At 44.0% G+C, this 12,571-nt stretch overlaps 3 protein-coding genes across 3 annotated transcripts; 2 read left to right on the top strand and 1 right to left on the bottom strand.

The window, feature by feature from the left end:
• Positions 1-1,712: 1,712 nt before the first annotated feature.
• LAJ45_05392 (uncharacterized protein) lies at positions 1,713-4,288 on the top strand (the record flags this gene model as incomplete). Its single annotated transcript, XM_046114963.1, has 6 exons — positions 1,713-1,846; positions 1,941-2,087; positions 2,177-2,219; positions 2,273-2,566; positions 2,620-2,805; positions 2,873-4,288. 6 exons carry the CDS (start codon positions 1,713-1,715, stop codon positions 4,286-4,288), a joined length of 2,220 nt encoding a protein of 739 aa, XP_045972000.1.
• Positions 4,289-7,280: 2,992 nt separating this feature from the next.
• LAJ45_05393 (uncharacterized protein) lies at positions 7,281-8,276 on the bottom strand (the record flags this gene model as incomplete). The annotated part of the gene is made up of 5 exons (XM_046114964.1): positions 7,281-7,670; positions 7,727-7,939; positions 8,004-8,104; positions 8,153-8,209; positions 8,270-8,276. 5 exons carry the CDS (start codon positions 8,274-8,276, stop codon positions 7,281-7,283), a joined length of 768 nt encoding a protein of 255 aa, XP_045972001.1.
• Positions 8,277-11,311: 3,035 nt separating this feature from the next.
• Positions 11,312-12,218, top strand: LAJ45_05394 (uncharacterized protein; the record flags this gene model as incomplete). The annotated part of the gene is made up of 2 exons (XM_046114965.1): positions 11,312-11,690; positions 11,806-12,218. The coding sequence occupies 2 exons, from the start codon at positions 11,312-11,314 to the stop codon at positions 12,216-12,218; spliced, it is 792 nt and encodes a 263-aa protein (XP_045972002.1).
• Positions 12,219-12,571: the final 353 nt, after the last annotated feature.

Raw genomic sequence — 12,571 nt, forward strand, 5'->3', positions numbered from 1 at the left:
TAGGCAACTTTCCTAGATTAATCAATCGGCCCTTTAGCAGAAATTTAGGGGCGGGCCGAATACGAAACAAGTGCCTTTATCCAATCTAGCAAGTCTCCTGAAGAGTAAATCGATTCCCGAAGTGCCTATCTCGCGTTGGAATTTAATTAGGCTACTGTGCACTTAGTCGAGTTTTGATGCACTTACACTGGAGAACCCCTAATGTCGTACAGAAAGTGACGGTGTGTTCTACACATGTATGCATGCACCGCATACCACTATATATACTCGGCTGTCTCAGGACGTAAATTGTGATTGGATTGCGTCCGAGTAGTGTGGGGCCTTTGTCATAGGGTGTTGAGAATCGCCGAATTCGAAGGGTCCCTTTTGTATATATGGGATCAATAGCTATATTTTGCAGTTTGATTCAGATGACTAGAGTAGATATGAATTTAGCAAGGAGATTTAAACGCACCAAACAATTAGCTTTACTGCAACATTTGGGCCGTGCGTTCGAAATATCGAACATCGAACAGAGAAAGAACACAGCTAGAAACGAAGTGTCTAGATCACAAAGAGCTAGCAGCATGCCATCATAACCTCTATAGAGAGCTGTTTTATTCTATGATTTGTTGACCATCATGTAGTGACTTCCAGCAGATATATATCAGGGTACCTTATGAAGAACAAAAGGAGGCAAAACGTACGTTCGAGCACTCGTCCCAGGCTGAAAAATTCGCGTTTATGTAGCCATTCCGATTGTTGTAAATGTTCTTTTGAGAAGTTTGTTGCTAGCACTGGAGAGAACAATCATTCTAAAAATGTAGCATACTACAGTACCGTACTATTTTGACCCTGTATCGGGGTGGGAATGCAGAGAAACAGGCATCAAGGGTGCCACTAGCGTTCCTGCGTAACATCCCCCACCACGTTTATTGATTGGCCAACATCACTATCAAAACGTAGATCATAAGCATTTTTTTCCCCGGGAACAGGATGGATGATTTGCCCACCCCCACCCCCTCCGGCGCAATGGTGATGCACAAGAACAATCTCAGCTATCACAATATCAGCACCTCAGTGGTTCATTTTAACCATCGATGAGAATCAGCTGTATCCCTCTATAGGTAGAGGCAAGAGGCGGATGCAAAGGCAGGCGGACGGCCCAAGATCCCAAACCACGGCCAAAATCTTCATGAATCCCTGCTAATGGATCCCCAAAATACAGCTGAAAACCTCACCCTTGGAGAAATACATAACAGAACCAAGGGTACTACGTTCGGCGACATGCACCCGGGAATGGCTCCGCTTTCCCACTGCCGGTGTTTCTTTTTCTTTCTTTTTTCAAGCAATTGCTTTTTCCTCACTTTCAACGATGGTAGGAATGTAATCGCTTAACACCAATCAGGGTCAAGTTGAATGGATAGACCCGGTGCTGCATCGTTAATAGAACCCGATGGCCGTACGACCCCAACTAGGGCTACTTCAAAAGCATAAGGTTCGCCCTTAATACTTGATTTTGAGTCTTTCACGAATCACTGGCTACCCTACGTGTCCGACAACTCTTATTCGTCGTTTGCTGGCACTGAACAGTCAGCTTACTATTGAGCGAGTAGCCACGGACGGGGCTCGCAGACGTCAATCCATTCTTCCGGTCCGGACGTCGCTCGACCTAGATCATCTAGATTTTATCAAAACCAACCCGATCCTTGGACCTCACCATCATCACCACCATGGCTATAGAGTATGCCCCACAGGCATTTTCGGCTGGTTATATTGCCCTATCATACATCATTTCTTTCATTGGATCACTATCTACAGTTGAATTACTGCAAAGACGAACTTCGAGGAGGGGAATGTACAATTGGTATGGAATTCTTATTCCTACTTCTTCTTCTTCTTCTTTAGAGCTATCAACAAGTAAACTCCAGCTATTTTGCTAACGTAGCGCAATGATAAAGGTATCTCCTGGCAGGTTCATCATTGACCATGGGGGGCGTGGCTATCTGGGCAATGCACTATATAGGAAATTGTGCTATTATACTCTATCCCGGTTTTGATGAGCAGAATAAACTACAGCTCATCTACAGTCCTGGATACACTACTGTGTCCTTCTTTTTACCAGTTGTTTTTATTTTTTTCTCATATCTGTTGATGGGCGCAAGTGAGTCCGTGTCGTGGATTCGACTGGGCACAGGGGGATGTTTGCGGGACTGAGCATCTGCGGCATGCATTACCTTGTATGTCATCCAGTCGGAGTTTTATTGTAGGAACTACTACTAACTATCTGAAGGGACAAGCCGGTATTTACAACTACAAGCCTACTTACGTCCCAGGGCATGTGGTTGGATCTGTTGTGATTGCAGTTGTGGCCACCACGATCGCCTTAACTCTCTTCTTTATATTGCGGAAGAATTTCACCAATTCTTGGTATAAAAGGGTCTTATGTGCGATTATTCTCAGCGGAGCAGTGAGTGGGATGCATTGGACTGCGGCCCTTGGGACCGTATATCAAGTAAATACAGAAGCCGGCAATAGGTTTGGGCATGACACTCGGCATATGACCGTGGTTATTACAATTGTGATGGTAAGTTACTGGGATGAACCTTTATCGTACTGATTTTCTAACGACCAATGAAGTCTGTAGTCTCGTGTTTTCTCATGCTATTCTTTGCCATTGGGGTCAAAAGGGCAAGAGCACAAAAATACAATCGTGCTCAAAAAATTGTTCTTGCATCGGCAACCTTTGACCCTCTGGGTCGGCTGATGGTACTACCAGATGGGATACTTCCAACCAAGGAGATTACCGATGCTTTCCGTGAGAAGGTAAGTTCACTGTACAGACATGGCATTCTATCCAACCAGAAATTAACTAATTGTTGACGTACTTCAGTCACTTGAAGAAGGTTTCGATAAATCGCACGCTATATTTCAATGGATCTATCGAACAACAAGGCATTGGAACTCCTTAAACGGCCTTCTCGAGGGGATGAAAGCACATGTCCAACAGTATAATTCTCAAACCCATTCGACGGATTATGTCGAAGACTACGGCTTTATCTTTCGGGAACAATTCTGTGTTGCTGCCCAAGATCTGGCCGATGGTACTCATCGGTCACTAGACAAGATGGGGTTCCTCTATGACGAGATAATCGTCACTGGAGGAACATCCCTTGCCAAAAAGCATACCGATCTCGAAGCCAGTCATGGGAAGGGAAAGTTTCTTTTCCTCGTGAACGAAGTCACCAAATCGGATGCTGTACGTCTAGCCGCACATGGTTTCAGGTTCACCAGCCCCAGTAATGTAGCGGAAAACATCGCCAGATCTATGCAAGTCACTAAGGAAACCATTACAACACACATGAACACAATGAAACACTGTGCTTCCGCAGAGTATGAGCTTCATCCAGGCGTCTATATCGGTTGCTTTGCGGTTCGAGCGAACGTAAAAGGTAGTTTTGACGTTCTAGTTCGTGCAAATGCCCGTAACCAGCTACCCACCGTAAAGCTTCCAATAACCACACTTGAACAGACCCAACTCCACTACTTACAAGAACAAGAAAACAAAACAGCTATGCAAATCATTAGCGGTTCACAAGCGTTACGACGCCCTGAGTCAGGTGGAACACTTGATGTCTCCCCATTTGTCATCATGTTCCATGATGCTCTCCGAGAACTCATTAACGAGATCCAAGATCCATTCTTTGCCGATGCTACACTTGTTCTTACTCCCATCCCCATACCGTACTTGGATCTCAATAAAAATGAAACAGGCACTGCTCATATAATAACTTTTAAGACTATGGTGCCTATCCACTCTCGAACAATCACCAACAACACTGCATTTGAGTTTGTATCATTGCCCTTTTTCTCCTTGCAGCAACGGTGTTACCCCTTCTCTCCGGATCATGCAATCCACGCAAGACGGACACATAGAGAATTCTCAGCAAGGATCGCCCATGTTCCCAAAATTTCCCAGCCAATGCGCGCAAAGTTTGCCAACACGTTGACTCCGTGGCAAAAGGGGCCGACTATTACAGCGACTACCCTTTCGAGCCGTGCATCTTCATCTTCAGAGAAGAATTTGGTTCTTGAGTACCCAACAGGAAATCCTTTTCTTAATGGGGGAATTATGGTTTCTCAATCAGTCTCTGTTGAGCACGATGAAGCCAAGGGAGAGGGTAATATTGAGATGCGCGCAATGGGACCCAGTACTGCTGTGGTAAAAGAGGAAGATATTGAGCAACCTACTTGGGCGGATACATTATTTAGGGAAGCAATCGCCGCTGGAAATGCAAGGAGGTCCTAGTTAGACCTAATCTATCACTTTTGCGTTATTTCGGCACATAGACTGGAATTATGTGTAATAATATCGAGGAGGGCGTTAATGGGATCAATGGTAAATGAATTGGATATGGGATATGGGATGCGGGATATGGGATGCCGGATAAAATGGGCGTTTAAAACGATTTCTTTTGTAATGTCTTTAGTTAGGGCCCACAGTCTCTTTTTATAATTGGATGTTTGGGTTATGATTATTATATTGAATCCTTGGTATGTTAATACACGGTCATGACTGTAAGTCAACGTATATAACGCTGAATTTCTGGAACAGAAAACACCTCTCGTCTCAAGACAATACTTCGTACGTAATGAGCTAACGGCGAACACTAATATTACTTAATTCATTAGACCACACGCTCAAGGTACTTAAATTAGAGGCAAGTACATGTACGTACGAGTGTATGTATCCAAAGTGAAATTTGATATGAGATATCATCTTCTGCAGAAGATACTTACCAGTAAAAAGTATTTTACTAGGTAGAACTTGGTTTGACTAATTATCTTAATACATCTCATCTATATTGTGCGAGAAGGTGACTTGGGGTCGTCATTAGCTCATTGTGATGTATGTACTTTTGCGATATAATGAATTCATATTCATGAAATATCACTCGCCGATACTAATAGTGTTGAAATAGTTTTTTGTTTTTTGTTTAATTCATTAATTGCATTCATAGTGTTGAAATAGACTTCCGAGCCCCGGAGTCATAAATGTATTATATTTGGTTATCACTACATACATATTTACCACCTCTGCAGCGATATATAGGACACTTTATGGCAAAAACTGTAATGACAATCTGCGCCGCCATTTGTGTCTCTGCCCTGCCTGCCCTGCCTGTGAAGTCTTATGCTAAACAAGAACCGGTTGAGAAGTTTTATGAATGTACCAGGCCCTTTCTAAATTAACGAGTGTTATAAAAAGCCAGTCAAATAATTATTTTGCCTATTAAACACTAGTAGTATATAAATACACAAATGAACTATCAATCAACTAACCAATCAATCAATCATTTAGTAGTACAGCAAGGAAGTCAAAGGGAGCGCCAGCTGAACCACGGTTGATTCTGTGAGTGTGAGTAGTAGTATTTCTCTCAGCTGTTAGAATCAAAGAAAGTCGATATGTGAGCTCAGGTATTGATATTTAACATGCCTTAATCCCATTACACATGATCTCAGTCAACATGTGTAATTTTTGGGTCAATGTAATGACGAATAGACATTCTAAGATATCGTCACTCTTTCGGACCCCCGAACAATTACAGATACTTTCTTCAAATTCCTGCCTATGCGTTTGCGTTTTTTTTGTTTTTTGTTTAATTCATTAATATGCGTTTGCGTACTAGTCAAGACATTCTCCAATTTAAATTAAAAGTCCGTAACTAGGTCGCTGTTCGACGAGAAAATTTTATCTCTGAGCTCGTTCTGTATTAATATATTGTCAACAGAGATTTTGATAGACCAGCGGATACAGGGAGCTGTCTGAACCAGGCCAGATCTATAAGTAGACCGGGCTTGCCCCAGGTCTTGATAAACTTGACTAGTCCAACTTATAACTTAATAGCCCTCTAGTCCATGTTAGATTGATGATGTATGGATCTTATATATTTACCTCTCCTTGCCCAGAAATTTGGATGAATGCAGCACAACGAGCCCAATTCGACGAGAATATTTTCCTATTCTTTAAAATTTCTTTAAAGAGTGGCCATTTGAAATCATTCAGCTACGACGAGCCAGAGAAGAATGTAGATATCGCGCCACGACTGAAGTACTTGATATACTGGAACAGAGAATTTCATCGCACAATCCTACCGTAAAATCCAAGTAAACATCTACCTGTCGATTCAGCTGAGGTAGATTATTGTGTGTTCAGTATCATTCTTGATAAACAAGATACCCCTTCCCGAATTTCCAGGATGATCGAGCTTCCCATATGAACTACACATCATCTCATCAAACAGTCTCCAATAATTAAACTCTTTTTGACCTCGGAGAACTTAATTTTAGCTTGAGCAAGTTGTAAGTGTTATAGAATTAGGGTTGATCATAGATACAAATCTTTTATGAATATACTACAACGGCATTCCCATCATACTAGAACCAGTTGGGTTTGAGGTCAATGATTGAAACATCGTTATTATCTCTCAGCAGTGACTTTCCGAGAACGTAGTGTTACATTTTCTACTAATTCCTTCTCTTTCGAGATATCAGAAAATTGAAACACGAGGTAACCAGCTGGCCAGTCTCCATAAACGCCTTTGAGACTAGTTGGCTAGAGGTACTCATTTCTATACCATGCTATAAATCCATTAAATATATGTGAATGGCCCAAAACATTAGGATATTTGGTCGACTCTCCGGAGGCGCGGTAATGATTCTTTGACCGTCAATTTATAATGTCTCCTGCTCACAATATATATAGATAGGTACCTTTAATTTTAGCCCTAAGTCTCGTAATTGATAATCAAATTAAGAACAACACTTTGGAATTACAAACTGACAACCCTTAATGGTGAGGATATAGATGCCTTTCTGAAGGAGAAAGAAATCCCACTGGGATATGTAGAAGGGGAAATACACCCTGTAGCCAGGTGGGATAATCATTCAAAGTTGTGGAAAATGTGGTTTGGTTTATGAACTAGGGAACAATGCTGAATATTGAGTGCCGAGGGATGCTATTTTGGTAAGGCAAAGCTGTATTTTGAAAGTCAATAATTTTAGCATACCATCAAACTTCGCTATACGGTAAGATATTATTCGTGTCTCATTCGGCGTTTTTATGCAGTGACACAAAACCACGAGACGAATTGCATACCCCTCCCTCTTTTTACTGTGTCTATGAAACACAAGATTCCAACCAGTTTCAAAGATCTCCCAACCTTCTAGAACCATGCGTGATTCCTGTGGTCCCCCGAATCAAGGGCAACACCAATCCCCTTTTACATTAACAGTCCCTATCAGACTACACAAGGGCGAGATTCTCTCTCTATCAAAATATCCCACTTGACGTCTCTAAGGACATTCTTGACTTCTCTAAGAGTCAATTTCCTAAATCCGTTTATGCCTACAACCCCAACCTCGACCTCATCACTCTCCAATGTCGTGGCCAAAGCCGCATTCAAGGCTTTCACTCCCATATTGGCAAGTCGCCGCCAGTTACCGAAGGCATATCTCCGGTCTCCAAGCTTTCTTTCAAGATACGTAAGTAGCTGATGCTCTTTAGGACCTGAAGCAACAGCATTATATTCGATGCATTCGGCAGCTGGGTTGACTTTGAAGATCCGCGGACCAAACTCGTCGTCTACAGATATGAGTGTCATTGCCACCCCAAGTGGGCGCATATGAGCCTTGGCTTTACTTTAGCAATATCTCGGCTGGTCAGGTTTAGGGGGAAAACCCTTACACGTTGGGTATAAACTTGATTGATGTTGGCCAGCCTCTGGGAGAGAGCATTACACGGTATCTCATAGCCGTTTGTTTTATGAAACTCTGCAGCTTCGCTTCGAGCTCGGGTTACAAGGGCACGAGCATCGGGCACGCTGCCTGCCATCACACACCCAATTGAGGGAGAGATCTGGAATATGTGGGTGATAGAGATGGGATCAACGAGTTTTTCCTGGGATGCAATGATTGGCGTTAGTATTCCTTTTACACAAATGAGGCTAGAATGTTATACTCACTGGTAAACGTTTATATGCGATAACAATTGCATAATCTTTACTGCGAATACCAATGGAATTGACATATGTGTTTGATCCTGTAATTGCCTTCGATGCATACTCTGAGGGATCATCAGCAAACTCGACAGCAATGGAAATATTGAACTTACCAACTTGAAAAAGCCTTCCCTCGGGCGAGAATACAGTGATGTATCTGTCTGTGTAGTCTTGCCTTGTTTTCAGCTTTCAATTTTGTCAATACAATGAAGCTTCATAATTCAACAAACCTGACATTTTGATCTTCTTAGACTAAAACCCCAAAGGTTAGATGATATTCAATCGTTGAGAGTATTGGGGAATTAGATATGCTGAGAAGAATGTTGATGTCATGAGAACGTTGTACTTTAAGTTTTAAGTTCATGGCGTGTCACTCGATATGAACAGGTGGCGCAATTGAAATCGCCGCCACCGCACACAACCTGGAAAGTATCCTCAAATGCATAACCATCTTTCGCGACATGTCCTGTACCATCGTACCGCAGGAATCGCAGTCAAAGCTTTATTCACTCGCATATGTTTGAAATCAGTTCATTTCCCTTGATTCCCGTTATCACGCGCGGTGATGATGCAAATCTACAACAAATGACGATCATCTCTCCAGCTTGAAGCGGATGCAAGATAAAGTACCCTTGATTGGATTATTTATAGGTTTGATAAGGCTGGAGCGAGACTTCTGAGCCATGTATGTACGCGTGTAGGTACTTTAGAATATCTCTCCGTCTGTCTGACCCAGAGGACCTACAGATTCTCAACCAGCCCACAGCAAGTTCAGTAGGTCAAGACTCTAGACGATACCTCCCGAAAGATAGAGAACATTCATTCCCACAACCAACTTATAACCCAGCCCCATGCCCCCAGAAATTCCACGATAACGGAGACGATCACAACACAAAATGATATCACGTTTCACGATTTAAAACCACAAACCGAACAGCGTTGGGAGAAACACGCACAGCATCATCAAGATCTGAGAAAAAGAGAACCACATTTCTTTTTTCCTCACATTGACAGGTTTAATTAAGCCACGCACCTGAGTAGTGTAGGTAAAGTATTGTGAGCGTAAAGTAGGTATGATGCTGATGCGGACCGCGTGCACGCATCATCGCCGACCTGGAAACTTCTCTATCGCACGGAGATTTCCACACCTGCCGGTCCGTTACCAACACTTGCCTTAGAGGAGTAGCAGAGCATGTAATAGGCATGTAGGAGGAGAAGCGTGTTCAGTTAGGGCACAGCTGTTGGAACCTTAACCCTACGTGATATATTTTTTGTGGGGTAAGAAATTGACACATCACGAAAAAGTCTAGTACGGAACGGGGGATGTGTGCAGGTACGAGCCAGCTAGCATTTGAGCGTTTTTTTCTCGATATCAACAACCAGAATACATCCTTGTTGATGCAAGTTATCGAAAAGATATCGAGATCGCTGGCCTGGGAAAACCGCCCAACCCCGCTGGGGCAGCCTCACCTGAAATGGTGTCAATAAATCCCCAACGAGGCTAGAAGCCGTCATCGTAAATATACCGCATTTCTACTGGCCAAAGCTCCGTACTGGAAGATTCTTTGGAACATCGGGAGGTTTCCCAGATTCCGAGAGAGGGTTTCTTGGGGCTCCATGCAGTGTCCCAGGGTTAGGGCTCAATCATCAATACCCGCATATTGTGCATAGAGTACCTACCTCGAATTCATCCCCTATTTGCCTACCACGTCTCACCTCATCTGAACACATCAACGCCCAGCGGAACCCAGGACTAAGCCCGTACTATTTACATACATAACAAAGATATAACACTGGCAACGTCAGCAAACCAACTTTATAGAGCCTCCAAAAAAGAACTCTTGCCCCCCATAGATTAGTGGCTGTTAACATGTTGGCAAAAGCACTCTAATTTGACCCATGGTCGGATCCGGATCCAACGCCTGAAGTGCGAATTTCGGCTGACTTTGCTTATCAATGCAAGCCGCAAAGACGTAGTAACGTGCGCAATTCCACCATGCTGTCAGGAACTGGCTCTAATACGGCCACACATGTCGTGCTGAAATAATTGGCGGAGAGGATAGCCATCGCGTGAGCCTATGCGTTGGATGGAACACTATTGACATGGACATCCACATATTTCACCTAGATACGACTTCTTTCGGAGATAGAGAAGGCAACAAGCGAGCCGTGGGCACAGGAGGGAGGGAGGTTAACCACATAATCCGACTCCGAGTCATGCGGGCCGTTGGGTTCAGAATGCTTATGCTGTTGTTGAGGAGGGATACTCGGGAATATTGTAGGAGTGTATTGGAAGGGTTTCGGAGATACAGTAAATAGTTACTCCCAACTTGGGCCCTGCAGGCAACAAGGGGAACCAGGGTTTAAAAGGGAAGGGAGCTAAGCAAATGGACAACGCAGTGAGAGTTGTTGACCATCACGAGGACTCGACGACATATGCATGGTATGTATGATCTGGACAACAATATTCGTGGTGCCGCGACACACAAACCTTCTCACGAACTGGACCTGTACATACAGAGAGAGGTACATAGGTAACCTCTCCAAAGAGAGTCAAAGGTCGGATGTTGTCGGCTAGCAGTGCCCCAGAATAGCTGAAGATAGGCTATCTGCAGTGCTGAGTGCAGAAATCCACAGGAAGGAAGTAATCGTTGTCTTGTCGGTAGATAGATCTTCTGAAAGTAAATTGTCTTAGTTGGAACTCAAGGAGATGCGAACGCGATGCTCATCAACTTACCAAATTTCACTTCCATGAAACGGTTGTTCTATGCACTCCTTCCCAGAAGCGAAGATTTGGGGTCTGGATATCAAATCTACGAATGCCTGGTGGCCCTCTGTGCGCCTACCAGCTCCCCAATGCGCATGCAGCGTAGCCATTCAGTCCGTTTCACCCTGAGTATCATGCTCTTGAAAAAAAAGTGAGAACAGAACCAGGCGGCTCTTAGCGTGGCATAAACAAAGCCTGACTGGAGCTGTAAAAAATTTTCATACCTCAACTCGAAACCACACTCCAAATCTCATGATCATGAGTAGTGCACATGTGAAGTTGGAAGTTGAAGTTACAATTTCAAGGGTTAGGCTTTAAAATTATGGGCTAGGGTTACTAGTTGCGGCTCTTCCCATCTTATCCCAATTCGTTTAGCACGGGCATGGTTGAACTTTTTTCTTCAACCTCCAACAACCAACCTCACCGCGCCCTCGATAGCCACAACCAACAACCCAACCCAACCAGCAACGTTCTCCCCACCCGTCCAATCCCATCTCAATTCGCAATGGCCAAAGACAGATCTGTGTCCAAGGACAAGAAGGAGAAGAAGGACAAAAAGGACAAGAAAGAGAAGAAGTCCAAAGACATAATCTCCCCGGTCGAGGACGACACAACTAAAGTCTCAAAATCCTCAAAGAAGGAAAAAAAGGACAAGAAGGCCCCAAAAACTGAGGGCGATGCCGCTGGGGCTCTCCTCGAGGCATTGGTCAAGAACGGAGAGGAGACAAAGTCGGGTGAGGGTACCAGCCGCGGCACCGTCGCAAGCGCTATCATCTCTGAGGTTACAAAGGCCCAGGGACCATTGAGCGACCTGCTGGTACCATTCGCGAAGCCACTCGCGGATGAGAAGCTGAGTAAGAAGGTGTTGAAGACCGTCAAGAAGGGTTCGTTCTCCTACCCCGCTATAATCCAATTGCAATTTTTCTCCACCCCGCTTCTTCCATATTCTTCCTTTCCTTCCTTCCTGGTCAATGCAGAAGTGCTAATTGAGACATGCAGCATCCAAGAACAAGTCTCTCAAGCGCGGAGTTAAAGAGGTCGTGAAGGCGCTCCGAAAAGCACCCACCGGCACCAATGCGGCCGCCTCGACCGGGCTCGTTGTCCTCGCCGCTGACATCTCCCCCATGGATGTCATCTCACACATCCCTGTTCTGTGCGAGGACCACAACATTCCGTACATCTTTGTCACCTCCAGGGCCGAGCTCGGTGCTGCAAGCTCTACCAAGAGGCCTACCAGCGTTGTCATGATCGTGCCCGGTATTGGCGGAAGTAAGGATAAGAAGAAGAAGAGCAAGAAGAGCAAGGATGGCGACAAGATGGATATTGTTGAGGAAGAGACCGATGACGGTTTCAGGGAGGCTTACGATGAGGCCGTCAAGTTGGTAGAAGCTGCAACGATTTCAGATGCTTAGAGTTGGGGCGTTTTTCGTTTTTCGGTTCCCAATTAAGTACCTAAATAGTTTGTTTCTTACCTCTACTACTACTACTTCCCCGTTTCCCTTTTCTCCTACTACCTTTTCTTCATCTCCTTCTTCTTTTACTACTACTTTTTCTCTTTTTCTCTGTGTCTTTCAGCTGCGGTAACTTTGTGGGGGTTGGGTTTGGAGGGAGAAAAAAAAAAGAGCGGGATTCCGGAACATCAGTTTTTGAGTAAGGCTATCATCAACCGTTTTTTCCGGTTTTTATTGTAAAATAAATCTTATTCTAAAAGTTGTCTTTGTGCTTAACTCTCCCACGTTTTGTTGTTGGCTGTCTTTAAGACTTT

The sequence above is a fragment of the Morchella importuna genome (assembly GCF_003444635.1).
Source record: "Morchella importuna strain M04M26 chromosome Unknown Morimp01GS014, whole genome shotgun sequence".
NCBI classification, from domain to species: Eukaryota; Fungi; Ascomycota; class Pezizomycetes; order Pezizales; family Morchellaceae; genus Morchella; species Morchella importuna.